General features: G+C 41.4%; 1 protein-coding gene across 1 annotated transcript in view; it reads left to right on the plus strand.

Annotated features, from left to right (window-relative positions):
• LOC149467492 (uncharacterized) overlaps nucleotides 1-21,959 on the plus strand; it is a 60,056-nt gene that overhangs the window by 21,689 nt on the left and 16,408 nt on the right. Inside the window, exons 2-3 of the mRNA XM_089671603.1 lie at nucleotides 8,281-8,372; nucleotides 10,903-10,971. Of these exons, the coding sequence (XP_089527729.1) occupies nucleotides 8,281-8,372; nucleotides 10,903-10,971 (161 nt within the window). The remainder of the gene's footprint in view (nucleotides 1-8,280; nucleotides 8,373-10,902; nucleotides 10,972-21,959) is intronic.

Genomic DNA, 21,959 nt, shown 5'->3' on the forward strand with positions numbered 1-21,959 from the left:
TTTAGAGGCCATACTGTCAAGAGCAAAAATTCAATACATTTGTTAGGGTAGCTGAAATGGTCTCTATACCAAATAAAGTTAAACCTGCCCTGTTCTTACAGAGATCGGTTAAAAAATGTTGAGGGATACTATGATTTCATCTGTGCTGTTGAAAAGTCATCTGTACTCACAGAATCAGGTTTGAATGAATTGTTTAATATTGTAGTGGTTTCCCTCTTGGTATTGAAAATTCAATTGGCCAAGTATAAAAAATTGACAAGCTAAGCATAGAAGAAAAGTAGATTATTAGTAAAAAGCATCTTTTTAGGCAAAACTTTATTTAATTTGGGGTCTTGCAGAAATATGAGGCAATATTTAGTAAGCATTCGTTGTGTTGCATAGTGTTGATTGTTATACCTTGTCATAAAGGTGGCAGACTTGTTGTACTAGGTTAATCCTTTTTTTCTGGTGGTATTTTGAATGGGCAATTTGCATTTTTTTATAGGTCTATGTTCTTTTTTCCTATTTTTTTCTAAGATATTAGTTTTTAAAAGTAACTAAAAAGTAAGCAAGATATAACAAGGGAGTGAATAAGTTGCCTAGTGGTTTCAGAGGTTAAAAACGAGCGTATCTTGGAGATGTTGCAGAGGTGAAGTCTATAAGATTTGGACAGTGATTGGATTTGGGGCTGAAAGGACAGAGGGGAGTCTAGGATTACACCTAGTACCCTGACATGAGGGGAGGGACTGATGGTTGTATTACTAATCTTGATGGAGAAGTCAGGGGAGGGGGCATGGGCTGGAGGGAATAGTATGAGCTCTGTTTTGGAAAAATGTAGGGCTCATGTACACAGGGTGTTTGAAAAACTCTTCTGACCGCTGGAAACTGACTGCTAGAAAACATAGGTTAAAAATGTCAGTTTAGCCACGTTTACCTATCGCGGCTATGTGTGTTTGTGTTTAGAAGCGTTTTTAAAAGATAACCTGAGGAGACCCTCCCAAATGCCCAGAATGCACTGAAAAATAGTAAATTAACTATTTCACACATTTTGAGAGAAATAGAGAGAGCAGAAGCAGAGAGAGTAGTGTGTGTTGAGATGACCTGTCTTTTCTGGTTGTATTCACTATGGATCCCATCATGAGCATAATGCAGCATGTTCTGCCATTTTTTTTCCTTCACATGAAACCTGGAACTGACTGCACTGGTGTACTGGGTCCATTTGAATACATGGAAAATGCTGTGCATGCATGTTTGATGAAGAAAAAAGGCACCAGAGAGCATCTGGATATGCACCAGCCAAAAGAAGCGCATAAACGCATTTGACGTTTGAAACGCTAGTAAACTCTACTCTACAGCTATATTCTAACATTCTTGTGCACTTCTGCATGGATCAGTTTTCAGGTTTTATTCCTAAAGCTTAATTAAACAAGCTGAGATTAGAAGCTGATTGGCTACCATGCACAAGTGTACAAGATTCTGAGTGAAACCGCTTTAGTAAATCTACCACAGTTTTTGAAGGAAATTAGCAATAGTCAGCAATGTGTTCGTATTTTGAATTTGTTTTCGAATTCAGTTTAGTTTTTAAATTCGATTTGTTTCGAATTTCGAACAAAGTTTTGTTTTGTTAGTTTGGATTCTTTTAAATTCGTTACTATTGTAAATTTGTACACATCTGAATCTCTGAAAAACAAAAAATGTGTTTTTGATTTGGAGCACATGTCTAACTATAACAGTGATTTGTAGAATTGATCCATAAATGTAAAATAATTCTGTTCAAGTGCAAATTTTGTACAGTTAGATTATACTGGAATTATAATGAATTATTGTTCTGTTGAATGTAAAGAAAGTGACTGAGTGTCATGAGTCCAGCTTCATGTGGTATTGTGTATAATGAGTTCACATCCAGGGACAATCATAAATATCTTACCACTCAGTGCTAGTTTTTGAGTACATCCAATAAGTATGAAGAATCTTTGTTATAAATCAGTAATGAGGTAACTAGAGAATATATAAGGAAGTCATTCTGTGGGTTTTTTTGTGTATTTTGAAATAAAGTAGAAATATGGTACATTGTAACAATTCCTTCTAAGGAAGGCTCTCCCTGATGGGTTAAGGATTTTTGACTGATAGGCAGTTATAGTCAGATTGTGTAGGTCATGTTTGAATCCTGGCAGGGGGACTTTTTTTTTAAAGCAGATATGCAGTGGAATCTGAAAGTACTCACAAGTACCAAATAGTCTGAAATACCTTCTTTATCAGCTGGTCACTATTTACAGTATTTGATTTTCATTGAGTGTCCCTAGTGCTTGTAAATCCCCTATAGTTAAATTTTTGCTGTTTCTATTTCCTTTTTTACATTGATTATCTTCATTGCTATTTCAGTATTGCTACTGCTGCTATTATTATCTGTTAATGAACAGCTATGTCCAGTGTGTAATACAGTGTATATATATTGTATGATTTCCTGCTGCCACTGGGCTTGACAAAAGGGAAGTCTGTCACAGAAACCATGGTTATTGGAATTTGGCGTGATCACAGACTGCCAGGCTTCGGCTGCAGTGAGATTGGAGCTGCATCGTGAAGTGCTCTAATAGGCAAGCTGTCTGTATTCCCGATGTGTTGAAGAACATGAAGTGGAGGAACTGATCAGCCATCTGCAGAACCACTGGTCCTGGTTACTGCCCCCTCCTGCAGAGAACTTTGAGCCTGTGTACCTACGGGGTGTTTTAACTACTAAATGTGAGTACATTATGTTTTCATGAATAAAGAGTACCATTTGATATTGGTCCAGATATATGCGCTCTCTCCTTTTTCTACATTCAAAGGTTTACAAAAGGGCATTGCCTGTACTTTTGTCAAGAGAGCTTCAAGGAGGATTGGTACTTGAGGAATATGCTTTAGGGTACAATACATTGTGGAAGAATATCAAGATGGACTATTTGCATGGAACCAATCAGTTTTTTAACTACTTTCAACTGGATTTGTTCTACAGTATTGAAGATGTTTCACAGTGTATACAAGCAGCTACTTGAATTCTAATAAGTGACAGGAACATACTCAGAATATACAGTGGATATCTCAGTCACGTTTATTCGGTCACCATGGAATGTATCAAGGTAGATGTTGATTATCCAAGGACATGATGGGACGTGTGAAAGTTTATTGAACCACTAAGGTTCCATTCATAATCCCATCCCTTGGTACTATTAAATTCAGAAAAGGTATACGTTATTCAAGTTATATGACTGAAATGAACAGCGTGAACTTTTGTCAATACACTGAGGTATAGATTTTAAAATGGCATTTTATGTGAGTGACAGATGATGTTAAAGACCCCTAGCCTTGTTTGAGGATGGTTGTTCTCGGAAGAGCTTTAAAAGTTTGTGGCTAGTCAGACTGCGTTCAAGCAAAGACACAAGGCCATCAAACAGAGAGGGAAAGCAAACCACACAGAGTATCCCATATGTGACTGGAGTGTAAGAAAAACTCAAACATTGCATCCCTGTGTTTTTTTAAGCCCAGCAATACACTGAGACAGAATGTGTACATCCAGAAAGCCCAGCACCGAAACAAAAGCAAAATAGGTTGGTATGTGCAATCAAGTGTAGAAAGAAAGGAAAATACAAAGACCTGTACATTGGGAAGACAAAATAATCTCAACAAATGAATTGCCCAACAAAGGAGGTTAAATTCTACAGGTCAGGATTCAGCAGTATGTCCTAAATAAAATAGACATTGTTTGAAGAACAATGAGGTACACATTTTGGATAGAGGGGACACCTGGTTGTAAAAGAAGCCATCTACATCAATTTGAAAAAAACTTCACAATCTGTCATTCACATACAATACAGTTTTAAAATCCCAATGCTGGCGTTTTTACATCCGTTCAAACCTTCAGTCACTGTAAATCAAAGAGTTAACGATTTTCTGTGCCCTGTTGGAGTGGATGAGGAAAAGAGGTTGATTGGGTGTGAAGTTTCACCTTTGTCTGTATGAACTGGATGATATATGGTGAAGAGTGCCTTCATCATTACTATCCATGCAAAAAAGGAAACAAGCAGTGCCTCTCAGTCAAATATGGCCTATGGAATGTCAGCTCTATGGCTAGGTTCCTACTCACCCTTGTAAAACTTGGGTACTCTACAGCCAAAGAGCTGGTAACTGCTCATCAGCAACCTCTGCAAGGCGGAAGTATCAACTTCCAGGTCCTCGGTATCCAAACAATGCTTTTCAGGGTTCCACCCCTTTGTCAAGCCTCCAGAAATGGGTGCTCCTCCAATGTGTTATCTTTTTATTTTATCTATTTCTTTCAGTACAACAGGACTAGTACAAGTGGTGAATTATACACACAGGCATGCACATGCAAACACACACACTTGCTGGGGTGGTGACATTTTTGTATATGTGTTCCCATACTTGCATACCTGTGCCAATATTCTCAATGCACACATTGCTGGAATGAGCTTAAGGATAACGGGTGATGCAGCAACAGCCAGCTGGAAACTGGAAACATCACAGATCAATGTACATATTTGCCAGCACATTTTGTGATCACTTTTGAATAAAACCTTTGTACATTAGGGTCTGAGATTAAAAATACAGTTTCAGTCTTTGCAGATGACACCAAGCTTTGTAGTGGAATAACATCCTTACAGGATGTCTCCAACTTACAAGCCGACTTCAATGCACTGTTTATTTGGGCAACTATATGGAAAATGAGGTTTAATGTTGATAAATGTAAAGTTTTGCACTTGGAGGCTAAGAATATGCATGCATGCATGATACATACTAGGGGGAGTACAACTGGGGGAATCAATGGTGGAGAAGGATCTGGGAGTTCTGGTAGATCACAAGCTTAGTAATGGCATGCAATGCCAAGCTGCGATTTCTACAGCGAGCAAAATCCTCTCTTGTATTAAAAGAGGTATAGACTCCAGAGAGAGAGATATCATATTACCCCTGTACAAATCATTAGTAAGACCTCATCTGGAATATGCAGTTCAGTTTGGGGCACCAATTCACAAAAAGAATATTGGGGAACTGGAGAAAGTGCAGAGAAGGGCAACCAAACTGATAAGAGGCATGGAGGAGCTCAGCTATGAGGAAAGATTAAAATAATTAAATTTATTCTCTCTTGAGAAGAGGAGATTAAGGGGTATATGATCAAAATGTATAAATACATCAGTGGTTCATATAGTGAACTCGGCGTAGAGTTATTCAACCTAAGGTCATCACAGAGGACAAGGGAGCACTCTTTACGTCTGGAGGAAAAGAGATTTAATCTCCAAATACGGAAAGGTTTCTTCACAGTAAGACCTGTGAAAATGTGGAATAGAATCCCTCGAGAGTTGGTTCTGGCCAACTCAGTGGATTGCTTTAAAAAAAAGGCCTGGATTCTTTCCTAGATAGACATAATATAACTGGATACTAACACTTATAGGTAAAGTTGATCCAGGGAATATCCGATTGCCTCTTGGGGGATCAGGAAGGAGTGGGAACAACCTTTCTGCATCAGGAGAAAATGCACTGTAAGGTGGTTGGGAACAAAACCAGTGACAATGAAAGATGGATCTCATCAATGAATTTCCAGTATGATATTTTACTGGTAAAAAAGGCAGTAGGTAACTCAGCCTGTCCACTTGTGGCATAAATATCACTTTTAGATGTATTAACCCTTTAATATGGCTTTAGGTACATTTTAAAGCCCCACTCCAGGCTGGTGAAAAATGTATCCATGGAATGTGCCCACATCCCAACTGCTTCACCCTGCCCTTTCCCCCAACCATACTGCATGGGCTAAATGCTTATTTTGTCTATGGGATGGATAATAAGGTGAATTACTTATTCTCATAGGCTTCCTCTCCACTGTACAGCTGGTCTGTTGAAGCCCCTTCTTTGCTGTTTGACCATTCACAGGCTCACCTACAGTCATGCACTGTACGTGAGGCCCTTGCTGTCCTCACATATAGTCATGCACTGTATATGAGGACAGCAAGGGCCTGCCCACATCCTGGACGTATTGGAAAAATAGAAAGTTTGCCAGCTGCCAGGGAAGTAAGGAATAAGGTAAGCTTTTGTAGTACTTTCCAATAGCTCCAGACAAAACAAGCATTTTACCCATGCAGTTTAGGAGAACCCTTCACCATGGATTTGTTTTATATGAACCTGGAGATCAGTTTTAAAGAACAGTGACTAGGCAAAGTACATTCAAATATCTACCTACACTAAGTAAGCAGTAAATGTGCTTTAAAGAGACTCTGTTGCTGGGTTAGATTTTTTAACAAAGCAAAGCCTGCAAAGAGACTTTATAGTCACCTGTTCTGACGCCCCTTCCTTCAATATTTGCTCTGTTCATTGCTGCCTGAAAATTCTTAACATTCAACACTTTCAGGATTGTAAAATATCTGCATCCCCTGCAGTGCACTGTTTCCTTCTGCTAACCCCTGCTCTGGCCTCTGCTGGTCAGCGGAAGAAATACACAAGGCACAGCTGGGGACAAGGCATACAACTCACCTGAATATTTGGGGGCAATTACCCTGCAAGAGAGCAAAGATCAGAAAAATGAGCAATAGAGCCTCTTATTTTGCAGGACCTGCTTTTGTACAATTCAGACTCAGAAACAGAGTAATTTAAAACAAGTCCTTATTAACCTCTGTAGCTGCAGGCACTGTGGAGCTATTCACTTTAACTTTTATTTCAGGAGTATACAAGATAGAGGTATTAGTCAAATCATCAGACAGGGTAGCTCTAACATACACTTTAGGTACAGAATAGAGTTAACACTACAAACAGGGTCAGAAAGGCAAAGAATATGCATTTTGTATATATTCATGTTAAACAGATTATATAGCTATGCAAACAGGAGCTCAGAAGAGCAATTTCTCTGTTAGATAGTAAGAATGCTAGGTGGCAGCACTACACAGTCTCAGTGAAACACTATAGGAGCAAAATCACTGAGAGGAATTACAATTTCAGTAAACCATAAAGTAAAGAAGAAAAACATCTACTTGCACTTGGCCCCTGAACAGCATCTCTCCCAGAGGCTGGCTGAGTCTGGCAGTCCAGACAAGCAACTGGAGGAATCCAAGGACCAGTTCTATAGGCAAGTGGCTGAAAACACAGACAAATGGCTGTAGATTAACCCACTTGGGACCAGTGTTATTTTTGTCGACTAAATTAAAACTATTTTAGTAGAATAAAATACGACTAAAACTAAAACAATTCAGATGACTAAAATATGACTAAAACTAAAATGGCATTTTGTCCAAAAGGCTAAAATACGACTAAAACTAAAATGGCATTTTAGGTAAACGTCTATGTCTAAAACTAAATCGAAATTTGACATCAAAATAAACACTGCTTGAGACACAAGGGTTTATTTACTAAAGCTGGAGAGTGCAAAATCAGGCTCATTTCTGCATACAAACCAATCAGCTTCCAGGTTTTAATGCCAAAGCTTAATTGAACAAGCTGAGGTTAGAAGCTGATTGGTTTCAATGCAGACGTGCACCAGATTTTGCATTCTCCAGTTTTAGTAAATAAACCACACAGTACTTTGAAAGCAATTGCTTTCTGTCTGGGTCTTTCTTGAAAACTGCATGTTACTGATCTGCCTGGCTGCCTGAATCCTGGGGTTACTAGTGCAGGGCCATATATCTGGTGGCAAATTGCAAGCCCAACCAGTTCTGCCTCATTGGGTGTGGTCCCTCTGAGCACCCGAGGGCAGGAGACCAGGAAAATATTACCTAAGTGTGTCCAGAAATCCAAGGGCTTGTGGGTACTCCAGGGGGTCGTGGGGAGTGAAGTTAAAGGAGCCTGCATCCACATCTGGCCCTGGTGAGGAAAGGGGCACTCAGCTCCGTTCATTCTGTTCCCCCTTCCTAGCACTGATTTGTCAGTCTGCCAGCTTTATAATCTCTAACCTAAAAAGAGATCATATTCACTGAAAGAGAGGGAGAGTAGAATACTGACACCCAGCTTGGAGGACTATACTACATCTCTAGAGAACTTTCAGGATGGATTGCTCATAAAGAGTCTGCAATTTCAAAAATCCTTAAATGTAATCCACATGCAAAATTGTATTTTGCTTTGTAACAAATTTTCTATTTATGAATGGCCCTTAATATTCTAAAGCTTATCTTCACACTTGGTAAGTATTAGTTGTTTACAAATTTACCTCTAAACAAAAAAATCACACAGACAGACAACATTAAACAAAATAGTATACTTAATGTAATGTTGATTTTGTTTTAAATTTTTTTTTTGTTGCCACTTTGACTTTTTACTATTTTGCCATTAAAGATGATGATGACGATGACGACGATGATGATGATGATGATGACGATGATGAATACAAAGACGGTTCACTGTGCCACTACTGCTCATTCTGCAAGGTAAAGTATTTCATTTGCATATAAAAGGCCAGGTCAATCCAATTTCAAAAGGAAATTATTATAGTGAATTGTAACTGCAGACAAATATAAAAAATACCCTTTATTCTGATCATGTGTTTATTTAAAAAAATATATTTACTGTCCCAAAATTCCTGCACAACCAAAATCAAGCTGAGGATGAAAGGAAGTGCACTGTAGGACAATGAAGCTGTATTATGAGTTGTTGTTGTGCTGTCCACCTCATCTACAGATCATACTATTGTCTCTTTAGGCCAAGTCCAAGGACAGGCCACAAAGCTGGTTACACCTTCATATGCAGACTGCATCTTCTTTATCTCAAATTCATCTGGTAGTCATTTTTTAAATATAAATTCACTGCTCAGCACAAAAAGCTCAAGAATGAGTCAAAGTTGGCAAAGGTGCTGTGTGTAGATTCCCTGCAGCCCGCTAAAAGTCTTGTCTGCTCATTGAAAGTGCAGTCATGGAGATCCTCAGTGGGCTGCAGCGAAGGTGCTGCATGTTTGACAGCACTGCTTTTTTTTTAAATGTGAGAATTCTTTGTGGAGGTGCAGCTCATGCACCAAGAAAGGTGAGCTGCCTTCAGCAAAATGTTAATACAAGTTTTGTGCTGATTAATTTTATTCACACAAGTCCAACAGGTGCCTTTGCTACCTCTTCTAAATGCTTCAACAGATGATGTCATCTGTCTATGCTGCAACCAGCAGAGGAAGAGAGTAGTGCAAGTCACAGCACCTCCCCTGCCAGCTGAAGATACCGGTAGACCGATTCTCAGCGGAAGGCAGGGTTTAGTGTTTGTGTGGGTTTAGCAGTGATGCTTTAACCACTCTGGGCAGTAATAATAATTTTAAAGTGCATCATTTGCATACAGTGGCATGTACTATCCCACACTTTATAGACCTGTTGAGACATACACTGCCTTCCATTTGAGCACTTTTGTAGTTTTCTGTATCATGTGGAATGCTCATTGGTATGCATTAAAGCAGAATGGGCTTTTTTGTTTGTGTTTGTGCCTTATATAAAACAGCATTAGGGTCAGGTAAAAGAATAATGTAATCAGAATTCGGAAAATTTAAGTCACTGTTCAAATAATATGTCAGAATGCTGTTTTAATAATAACTCAGAATTCTGAGAGAATAGGGTTGATTTACTAGAGGCAAAAAAAATCTTTCAATGTGGTAAAATTTCACTAAGAAATTCACTAAGAATACTCAATGATGTGTACAGAAAATTTAAAAAAACAAAACCTTTTTTATGCTTGTAAATGATAGGATGATGGAAAGCACATAGCAAATTTTTTCTGAACATACGATTTACTTGTTTGTGCATGGTCAATGCACAGTTGCATGCACATATTCTTTAGTAAGAGTCAGAATTTTTTGTGTTACTTGGCCCTACTGTGCTTTTGTAGTACTTCTGCACTCCAACATAGACTAAAATTGAACTTCAATTGAACTTCAATTTACAGGAAAAATTCAGACATTTTTTGTATGTAGTGTAACACATTGTTACGGCAGAAACAGGTGCCACTAAAAACTATTGTGTATTCATTGCTTATGCATTTTCTTGTATTAAAAAAAATGATACAACAGTAAAATGTACTATAAAACTTTTGGTGGTGGCAAGTCAAGAAACATATTTATTCTAAGCGGGCTGGTCCAAAAAAGATGAGCTGCAAATAATGATGGTAGGGGTATGCAAATAGTGAGATTGGCTGAACAGAATTGTAAACCTTTGGTAGGCAAAAAAAGTTTCCATTAACATTTGTAACCTTGTAGTTAGATGTTTGGGTGGTCTTCTGCTTTAAAGTTTATTTTAAGAACTTAGTTCCAAAGAAAGGCTATAGTAACCATTCAAGTGCTGGCTGCAATTTTGAAAAGAATTTTGAAGGTGGGCTAAGGATAGATCCACAGACTGGAGTTTAGACTGAATAAAGGGATGTGACCAAAAAGGTTTGAGTGTGGTTACTGCTCAGTAAAGGTACTTGAAGTGCAACTCCATGCATAATGTCTAGTTTGGGCAATTCTGACACACACCTTCCCCTAAGTGGCCTGCAAATACCCATGCTAAAATGTTGGCAGAATGGCACACTTCAACGCAGGGGAGTAGGCCACTGTGGTATGACAGCCTAGTTGTTTTGTGCAATGCATGAGCCATTGCAACTTATTTTTTTAAATGGCGTTTCCCAGCTGGGAGAGCAGTCCACCCATAGGTAGAATGCTGCCATTAGAAATACACTTTGGGCGTGACAGAATACTGCACCTTTGCCTTCTAGGTGCACTTAGAATTACATGCACAAGAGCTAAATGTCCTGTATGGGTTGTAAAAAAAAGGAAGAAGAAAAAAGGGTTTGTGTGCTGGGACAGATTGCTTGCTGCATACTTACAGTATGTAACTGAATGGTAGATACTATATATATGTAGAGCCCAATTTGCATAGTATACAACACTTTAGGATGTGATCTGCATGAGGTACAGTGTCCCATTTTAAATAAATGTACTTTCATCCCCAGCACTGTGGTGACTGTGAGAAGTGTCCATGCAAAGAGAATGATAAGAGCGAGCACTGTAAAAACTGTGAGGTGAGTTTTCCTTATGTCTTGGGGCAGGACTGTATTTAGATATCATGATTCCTTTGTGTCAGTTGGCTTTGTTAGTACAAATCTAGGCTGGAATAAACTGCTAAAAGAAGCATGTTGTCTGTTTTAAATGCAGAGTTTTCAATTGTAGAAACCAACAAAAAGTAAAGAGCAATAAATGCATGATTCTTAGCTTTAGTTTTTAGGACTTGCTACAGAATCTTTAAGAGTTTTCACCCTTCTTCCCCCATCATAGTATGGTAACAGGAGTTATGTTCTAAAATTTGTGACCTGAACCAAACCTGTTAAACAGGTAAACATTTAAGGCTTTTTAAGTGAAGGTCAACAAAAATATGTTCAATACACTTCTCTAATACATGCACATTTCCCATGTTTTGTCCCTAGATTCTAATTGAAATCAAATGAGTTTGTGGGGGTTAGTTGTGTGGCAGATTTAAGAGAACGGGTGACACAACTTCTCCTTTAAGCATTTTTATATTAGGAGTCATCAGCGATTACAACAATGCATTATACCTTTTTCATAGTTTGACTCTGTACAGTATAGCACTTATAAACATCAGTCATAAAACAGTTCAAGAATGCAGGGCTAACATAGAGGAGGTTACGCAATGTGTGCATGTATCCATGAGGCTTTACAGTGGTGACTTGCCCCAGAATTGGCCAAGACCCGAAACCATAAATGCTCTCAGTGCCTGGTCCCTGTACTCCAGGCCTACTCCACAGATGTGTAGGAGTGTCCCTAAACCAACCCTACTCGACAGGAAACTGTCGCTAATTGTAGGCCTATCTCTCCCTCAGAAGCAGATCTCTATATATATAACTTCTCCATCTCAAAGATGGCTGCTCAAATCTCAAAGATGGCTGCCCAAAACTCTATAGAACACTGTGTACAACTAGACACAGGTTCCATCAAGATAGTGCCTGGAACCCATGAAAGAGGACACACTGTTGACAGAACAAAAGAAAAGAACTTTGTAGCGTTACCCCATAGAGGCTGCTGGTATTAACTGGTTCTTTCCTAAAAGTACAGAGGCTGCCAACCATGCAAGCACCGGTCTATTCACACCAGCTCCTATAACAAAGTCTAGGGGATTTCTTTTTAAGATTTATTGCGTGAAGAAACTTAACAGGAGAGAGATTAGTCATGGAATGCTTGAAAACGATTAGCACATAGCAATTAGAGGACAATGTTGGACAGTCTAAACCCTCATAGTTGAACTTTCTGAACAGACTAAGGTCTCACAGCTGAGAACCATAAGGAAAGTCTTCTTGGCATCTGGTTACCTTGCGCCTATGCATAACTGCTGGTAGCCAATGTGATTTCCAGAACACTGCACAGTCACGGGGATCAAGTTAGGGTCTTTACTCATAAGTTGCCATGACAGCTACCACCTTCTAGAATCCTCTGGTCCTAACTAGTGGGACAGTCCACCACAAGGGATCTGGTCTGGAGAAGATGTCCTGCAATCAGCTTTTAGGATGATCTATCCAGGCCCTCAGCCCTGACATCCCTGAGGCCTCTAGAACAGCCACAGTCCATGGGCTGCCTGAGGGCAGCAGCCCCTCAGGCTCTGGAACCCTCCCAGGGAGAAGGAACCCAGCTCTCCGATGCTTCACACTATTTATCACCTTTCCAGCCTCATTCTGGACATTCCTCTCCAGGGATTGGCTGGAGTATGGTAAATATTCAGGTTGACTATTTGCCTAAGCTCTAGAAGATTCTTCCAGAAGCAAGGGGAAGCAAGTAAACTCACAGCCTGAACCCTGAACAGACCAGGCCAACAATCACTACTCCCTTGATTACAGAAGGAGGATGCTAGAAATCACTACTATAACAGGGCAACAGGGAAACACAGATTAGTGTCTGTAGGGCCCCCGAAGGCCACAAAAAAAGTGCCAAAGCACAGCATATGACCTCCAATCCACAGGTCAGGCACTAAGGCTTTGATTCTACTTTAAAGGGGAGTTCCATTTGAAAAAAAAAAAGTCAGCAGCTACAAAAACTGTAGCTGCTGACTCTTAAAATAGTTGCTTACCTGTCCCTTGGTCCAGCGGTGTCCTCACCACAGCTGGTTTCATCAGCCATCTTCTCTCCCTGGTGCCGGCATCTTCAGTGTGAAGCCGCAAGCTGTCACAGCCAGGTGCCCACTGCGCATTCACGAGAAGCACTGCACTTTGTGAATGGCCCCGTAGTCTTGTGGGACCTGTCACGTGTCCCAGAAGACAAAGGGGATGGAGGGGGGAGGACAACTTCCACTTCTGATCGCCTTATGCGATCACAGCGGAAGTGGGAGTGGGTACCTGTCAAATTCGGGTACCTGCTCCCCAAAGGTGCCAATCCTTAATGGGGAACGGGGGACAAAGACTTAAAGCGGAACTTCCCCTTTTGGTTGGAGCTCCTCTTTAAGGAACTAAGGGCAGATGGAAACATCTGGTGGTAGAAAGTGACTAGAGGGAAACTTACTAGAGGGAAACAATGGGAGACATGCAAGCCCCTAGCTTCCTGTTTGAATTGATGAATCCGACTCTATTGCACTGAAATCTTGAGCAATGTTATCAGCCCTGTCCCAGTTTTTCTCTTCTGGACTACACAACACTTCCCCTTAAAGTATAACTAAAGACAAAACTTTTTTTTATTTGGATGGAGTGAAGGGGAATAAGAACACTTGTCAGTTTCTGTCTGTGCCCCCGTTAAGGAAATTTACCCTCTCTATTTGTCCTGTTTACCGTCATAATTGAAAGTGAAAGTAAAAGAAAATCCCAAATTTTGGGTTGTCCCCAGAAAAGCAATAGAGGGTTAATCTTCCAATGAGGACACCGTTTCTGGTGACCTGGGGGCCCCAAGGAATTCTTTTCATTAGCAGAGATTTCCTCTCACTTCCAGTTTGACTATGGGAAAGGAAGTGAAAGGAAATCTCCGCAACGGGACACAATTCATCGCAATGGTGAAAAAAAAAATCTGCCAGGTTATAATCCTTCCTTACTCTATCCAAAATGAAAAAAAAAGTTTTGCCTATAGTTCTATATTAAGTGTAAATAACATTCTTCCTGTAAAGATAATAATGGATACTTGTCTCTGCTGATACACACATTGCAGAAAGCTGCTCCAATGAAGTAAAATCTTCCTTTGAAGTCTCTAGAGATCAGCACATCCAGGACTCTCCTGCATGCCTCGCTGTATTCAGTGGATCCTCCCACCAAACCCTATATCAATACTCAGTGGGGTCAGTGGTCAGGACCACAGAGCACAGCAGGGGACCTGGAGGTTAACTGTCCCAGAAGTGTTCGCTTCTGAAGAGACTTCAGGGAACAATTTCTCTCTAATGGAGTGGTGTTCAATGAAGCAGACCGTTGGATCGGTATCTACTCTCTTCGTTACAGGGAGATCTATTTTTATGCATTTGGTTTATGTTATGGTGAAGAGGAAAGGGGAGGTGTTCTATAGTCCAGCAGGGAAGAACTGGAAGGGGCTGACAACATCATTGAGATTCCAGTAAAACATAGGTACTGTGTTGTCAGGCCACATATAAAATCAGGAGTACATTGGCTTACTAGAAAAAAAGTATATTTCTGTACTTCCAGTATTTTCAAAGGGATGAAACATGGGAAATGCACTGCAAAGATGTACTGAATATTTTTTTCTATTTTGCCAAGAGCTACATAAGTTGTTTTTTGGGGTTTTTTGTACAATTTTTGACTTTAGATGTAACCACTGAGACAATGTATTCAGTATGTAAGGTACAGATGCACCAGCCTAGCTGGTACTGCATATCAGTGCGAGAAAACATTGAAGGCTTATTCCATTGTGATAATATTGGTCATGCATGAAGCTATAATGGACAAAGCCTGTTGCCATTTCCTTTTGGTTTAATACGAGCCCAGGTATTTTCCCCTTTGGAAATGTAACCAAGGTTTGTATGGTGAGTTAACAGATTAACATGGAAACATGCGATGTACTGTATATAATCAACCACCAAATATATAGTGTATGGCAAATGAAAGCCACAGAAGCAAAACCCACATAATAGAAACATCCTTTCTTTTCAGAGAGATCTCTGAACCTCTAAACTCTTACTCTAAGAGTAAAATGTATAATAAAAAATCATCTAGGCTAGGGGTTTGGTTTTCTACCAGCATGAGTTTGGAGGTTTGGAGAATGAGGTATTTTGAAACAGGTCAACTGCTAGTGTTTATTGGAACTGAGTAATTGGGGGAAGGAGGGGGGAATTTTAGATGGGTCAGTGGAAGGTAATTTATGGGCTTTGGGTGTTTAGTCTGGGAATGATTATATATTGACCAATATTTGCTCAGGTTTGTTCAATTTTGCACAGAAGTGTTGCCTAGTCCAGGGATCTCCAAACTTTCTTAACAAAGGGCCAGTTTACTGTTCTTTAGACTATTGGGGGGGGGGGGGGCAGACTGTGGCCATTGGGAGTAGAATTTCTCCTGGTGTCAGTGAGAATAAATTTCTCTTTGGTATTAGGAGGAATAGTGCCCCATTGCTGGTGTTAGTGGGAGGAATAGTGTCCCATTGCTGGTGTCAGTGGAAGGAACAGTGTCTCATTGTTGGAGTCAGTGGAAAAAATAGTGCCCCATCGTTGGTGCCAGTGGGAGGAATAGTGCCCCATTGTTTGTGTTAGTTGGAGGAATAGTGCCCCATTGTTGGTGTTAGTGGGAGGGATATTGCCCCATCATTGGTGTTAGTTGGAGGAAAAGTGCCCCATTGTTGGTGTTAGTAGGAGGAATAGTGTCTAGTATCAATGGGAGGAAAAGTGCCCCAAGGGCCAGATAAAGGCAAGCAAAGAGCCACAGTTTGGAGACCACTGGCCTAGACCAATAAATTTGTTTGCTTACTCGAGTTTTCGGCCATTGCAATTCAGCATTAAGCATTTATTAAAGAATATGTAAACCCAAAATATCATATCCCTGATATGTGTTTGCTGTACCATGTTCTAATTGTATTGCTTCATTTGTGTGAAATATATGGTGTTTCTGCCAGTCCCTCTGATTCCCTATTAAAAACTTGACCTACCTAGGCATGAGAGCATAACATGGTCCATTTACCTAGGTGTGCTGAGAACTGAGCCTGCTCTCCTCTAATGATCAGACTTGTGCTGACAAGCACAGTCATTCACTGGTAAGCTCAGTGCACTGTTGCTTCTCCTCCCACAACTCTCTAAAATCATTAAGAAGCTGAGATAGGGTCTTTGATCACTCATATAAAAGAGAAAAAATAGGTATTTATATTTTTTTATATCTATACACAAATGTGTTGTCTTTTATTCCTATTTTAAACTGACTGGGTTGGTTTACAAGGAGAAGATGTACATATACAGTGCTCAGCATAAATAAGTACACCCCAACAGATTTGTCAGAAAACCTTTACTTTCCTTCAGAATCAGCCTTTTTGTATGGGACACTATACTACAAAATACTCCCACAAATGGGGGCCATTGATTGCAAACAAAATTTGTTAAAGGATAAGTTCACCTTCTGGACAAAAATAATAAATGCACATTTTTTGCAAGTAAAAAAATGTGCATTTATTATTTTTGTCCAAAGGAGCCTGGAAAGCATTGCACCAGCGATCAGTAGATCAGGAAGCTGCAATGAACTACCATGGTGCTCCACTGCGCTATGGTAGTTCATTGAAAATTACCACCCCACAGCTGCTAAGGCTGTCAGGACTTGCAGTTCATTCATTCACAGGATTCCATGAATGAATGATGCCGCCATGTAGGCAGAGTCCCGCACGGCTGCGCTGTTTTCAAATTTGACAGATAGTATGGGGAGAAGTTTCCCTGTACTATCTGTCAGAAGGAGGGAAGGGGGGGGGGTTTGGGGGAATGGCTGCAGCTATGGGAACATGTTACATGTTCCACCCTATAAACGGGTGGAACATGTAACATGTTTCAAAGATGAACTTATCCTTTAATTTGCACACATTCACTTAAGACCATGTTGCAAAAATGAATACACCCCAATGAAAGTCTTAGGAGCAAAGCTAAATTTTAGACAACAAAATCCTAATTAACAAGAATTCAACTACAGGTAGTCTAATTATTCATTAAACAGGTGTCCAGCAGACAGTTCATTATAAAAGAGTGTTACCCCCTTCCCATTTAATGCTGACAGCAATGGCACCACATGGAAGAGAAATGTCACAAGGCCTGAGAAAGAAAATAATTGCTTTACACAAGAAAGCTGAAGGCTACAAGATCAGCAAAGCTTTATCTATCAGTCAGAATACTGTAGCAAAAGCGATACAAACATTTAACAAAGATGGAACTGCAACCATCTCACAAAGATGTCCAAGCCATCCATGAAGGTTAACACCTCGATAGGAGCATCTTCTGATGATTTGAAGAAAAGAAAATTGCCATGCAAGTTCACTGCAGTTAGCTAAAGAAGTAGAAAGCCAAACTGGGGTGATTGTTTCCCCTGACACAATACGGTGTACACTGCAGAGGAATGGCATGCATGAGTGTCGTCCACTAAGAAAGCCTCTCCTAAAGCCAATGCACAAAAAGCCCACCTAGAATTTGCCTGGGCCCATGCTGAAAAAGAAGACAACTACTGGGACTCTGTACCCTGGAGTGACGAGACCAAGATAAATGTTTTTAAAGCTGGTGGCATCAAAACTGTATGGCGTCGCAAAGATGAGGAGTACAAAGAAAAATGCATGGTGCCTACAGTGAAACTTGGTGGTGGAGGCAGTGTACTTCTGTGGGGCATCATGAGTGCTGCTGGTGTCAGGAAGCTGCATTTCATTAATGGTATCATGAATTCACAGATGCACTGCTCTATATTGAAAGAGAAGTTGCTACAATTACTTCGAGCCCTTGGTCGTCGTGCACTTTTCCAAAATGACAAGGATCCAAAACACACATCTAAGGTCACTGTTGCAATTCTGAAGAATTACAGGGTGAAAGTATGTCTCCTGATCTGATCCCATTTAAAGACCTATGGGGAATTCTGAAGCGACAAGTTGAGCATCACTCTCCATCCAGCATCCGAGCTCTGAAAGAGGTCATTCTTGAAGAATGGAAAAAGATTCTGCAATATGTCATCAACTTGTTAATTCCATGCCTAGAAGACTTGGTGCTGTCCTTACAAATCCTCAATACTAGATGTAGTAGTTTTTGTTGTGGTGTGTATTAATTTTTGCATAAACAAAATTGAGTAAAACTGAAAATTTTGTAATCCAAGTTTTATTATTAACCTTACTTTCATGTAATGAGGTAAACAAATAATCTATAAAACTCAGTTTTGTCAAACGTTTAGAAATTGTTTTTGTGTTCATTGAAATATTGAATAAAATCGTACTTTTCAAACGGGGTGTTGTGACAGAGGTGTGTGTGGAATAGAACACACACGGAGAGCAGGAGTGCACACAAGGCTTTTATTGAAAGGCAGGGAAAGCAGAGTTCTGGTAGGCAAAGGAGTAAGTCCACAACATGGGGCTGGCACACAGCAGGGATAGCAGAGTGTCAGGGTCCTGTCCACGGCAGAAGTTCTGGAAGATCTGGCATTTCTGCCAGTAACCTGCATGGCCGCAGAAGCAGGCATCAGCCTCAGTTTGGTGCCAGATGGCCTTTATAAAGACGCTCATCACTTCCTCAAGTTGCTGGATGATCTCTAGCTCCCTGTGCCTTGTTCCTGTTTCCCATGATTGTGACTGTGATTTCCTGATAACGACTCGGCTTGCTCCTGGACCTATCAACTCTGCTTTACCCCTGATCTGACTTTGGCTGGGCTTACGGATACTCTCTCTCGCTCCTCTGTGTATGACCTCAGCTATCCCATCTGACTACGTCTGCTCTGATTCCCACCTGGTACCTGACCTTGGCTTGAACCGACTACCCAGTAAACATCTAAATCCCGGAAGGGCTTGCATACCACGCACAGGCTCCTCCTGTCTGCAGATCTATCTCCGTGCACCAGCTGTGCTTCTGAGTGGACCACCAACCAACACTCCTACAGGCGACCTGTGCAACTTTGGGCCTGACTCCCGCTGTCCCACTCTCAGGGGACTCCGGAACTTAGCTGCAAGGGAAGCCCTCTCTCCATTGGCCTCCATCACCGGGTACATGATAGTATCATCCAGCCAGTATGTCTGAGGCCGAGAGAGGCGCTTCCACACTAGAGGCCCTGTGCCAACAGATGACGGCACTTACCCTAGCAGTGAAGGATCTACAGCAAGGATACTTCCAGCTAGAAGGGCATCTTCACTTCCTCTCTACTTCTGCGGACCAGGATCCCTCCGCCAGTTCCAACCCAGTAGCCGCACCTGCCATTCAGTCTGCTGCCACCACTCCTGCTATAGTGTTACCACTAGATCCTTTGCAAATCGGCCTTCTCCGACCTGACCTAACTCCGGAAGAAAGGCTACACAGACAGCAAGGCAACCCCTGTCTTCACTGTGGGGCCACGGGCCACATCCTATGCAACTGCCCAGTACTACCAAGTAAGTCCAGCCAGCCCCATCCTTAGTACCTTCAGCTATTCGGGACTTTCATTGCAGGTGGCTGGAAGGGACCTCAAGTTGAGGGCAGTTGTTGACTCGGGAGCTTGTAGCTGTTTCTTAGACATCCAATTGGCCAAAGACTTACACATCCCTTTTCTGCCTAAGAAACAGAGACTTAACGTCTTGCGGATGGCACTACTCCGAGTTCTGGACCTGTTACCCAGAAAAATATTCCTATTCTTGCAACCACCGACTCCGGCTATCAGGAGTTTATTCATTTTGACATTATCAGATCCCCCATGTTTCCAGCCATCCTAGGAATACCCTGGTTGCAAGCCCACAACCCACAGATCAATTGGCCCAAGAAGGAAATCGTCTTTTCCTCAGAATATTGTCTACAACACTGTGGTGCCCCTGCTCTCACCAATTCTTCTGTATCTCTCTCAGTCCAACCTCCACCAGAGGCCAGTCAATCAGTTCCCTCTACCTACAATGACTTCCTTCATTTATTTGATAAGAAGAAGGCCGACACATTGCCTTCTCATCGGTCTTACGATTGCCCAGTTGAGTTACTCCCAGTGGCAGAAATACCATTTGGGTGAATTTTCCCATTGTCCGAACTTGAACTGGAAGCCCTCTGGCACTATCTAGATGAGAATCTCGCTAATGGATTCATCTGCCCCTCTTCCTCTCCTGCCGGGGCTGGTATTTTCTTTGTAGAAAAAAAGGAACAGTCTCTCAGAGCTTGCATTGACTACAGGGAACTTAATAAAATTACCATTAAAAACCAGTATCCTCTTCCTCTGGTGCCCAAGTTGTTTCAGAGATTTCGAACAGCCCGAGTGTTCATTAAATTGGACTTACGGGGGGCCTACAATTTAGTCCATATAAGAGAGGGCGATGAGTGGAAGACCGCCTTCAGAATACACTTCGGATATTTTGAGAACCTAGTGATGCAGTTTGAGCTATGTAATGTTCCTGCTACGTTTCAACACTTTATGAACGACATCTTTAGAAAGTACCTTGACCTTTATGTGATTGTCTACCTGGACGATATCCTGATTTTCTCCACCTCACTGGAACTCCATCTTGATCACATTAAGAAAGTGCTAAACACTCTAAGGATGTATGGCTTGTACGCCAAAGTGGAGAAGTGTGAGCTTGAGAACCAGTCCATCCAGTTACTGGGGATCATAATTTCCACCGAGGGAATCTCCATGGACCCTTAGAAAGTATCTACTATCCTGGATTGGCCTGCACCTTCAGACAGGAAAGGGGTCCAAAGATTTGTGGGTTCGCCAACTTCTATTGGAAATTTATTAAGGGCTTCTCCACAATCATTGCCCCTATTACTGAACTCACCCGCCAGCATACACGTTTTTGCTGGAGCCAGGAAGCTCAAAAAGCGTTTGAGCAATTAAAAGATCTATTCACCTCCGCTCCTGTGTTACAGCATCCAGAGCCAACACTCCCCTTCATCCTGGAGGTGGACGCATCCTGAAGTTGCTACAGGAGCCGTACTCTCCCAGCGCCAGGGCCCAAAGGCTCTGCTTCACCCAATAGCCTTTTGTTCTAGAAAACTGAGCCAAGCCAAAAGGAACTACGATGTGAGTGATAGGGAACTTTTACCGATTAAGATAGCCTTCGAAGAATGGAGATATCTCTTGGAAGGAGCCAGCCACCCAATTATGATTTTCACAGATCATAAAAAGCTGGAGTATCTAAGGTCTGCCAAGCGCCTAAGACCTCGACAGGCTAGATGGGCTTTATATTTCTCCAGGTTTAACTTCCACATAAGCTACCGCCTAGGATCCAAGAACGGGAAGGCAGATGTCCTTTCCCGCATGTTCCCGAACCCAGAGAAGCCTTCTCCCCCCAACACCATTTTAACGGTCCAAAATTTTTTGCTGATCCAACCCAGCCTAAAGTCTTAGATCAAGCAAGCCTCTGCACTATGCCTTGAACCCAAACAAGATTCACTTAGAAGGCAGGATGGTCTTCTTTGGCACAAGGATGAAATCTTTGTACCCCAAGAAGTGAGGTCTCAAGTTTTCAGGGCTTTCCATGACCATCAACTGGCTGGACACTTTGGAGTCCGTAAGACAATGGAACTAATCCAGTGATCTTTCTGGTGGCCCAACTTGAATCAAGACTGTAGAGCCTATGTGAACTCATGCACAGTGTGTCTACAGAACAAGGGAGACAAAGCCAATGCCTGGGGGTTGCTGAGGCCCCTGTCCATTCCTGATCATCCCTGTGAGATGGTCGCAATGGACTTCATTGTGGATTTGCCGCCCTCAGAGGGGTTTACTACCATTCTGGTAGTAGTGAATCGGCTATCCAAGATGGCCCACTTTTTACCAATTTTGGGTACTCCCTCGCCAGAGACTGCACTAACCTTCATCGAAGAGATTGTCAGGTTACATAGTCTGCCCAGTAATATCGTCTCAGAACCAGGGGTGCAGTTTACGTCCAGGTTCTGGAGAGCCCTCTGCAAGGCCCT

The sequence above is a fragment of the Staurois parvus genome, unplaced genomic scaffold (genome assembly GCF_062004578.1).
Source record: "Staurois parvus isolate SC_StPar_1 unplaced genomic scaffold, SC_StPar_1.0 ptg000108l, whole genome shotgun sequence".
Taxonomy (NCBI): domain Eukaryota; kingdom Metazoa; phylum Chordata; class Amphibia; order Anura; family Ranidae; genus Staurois; species Staurois parvus.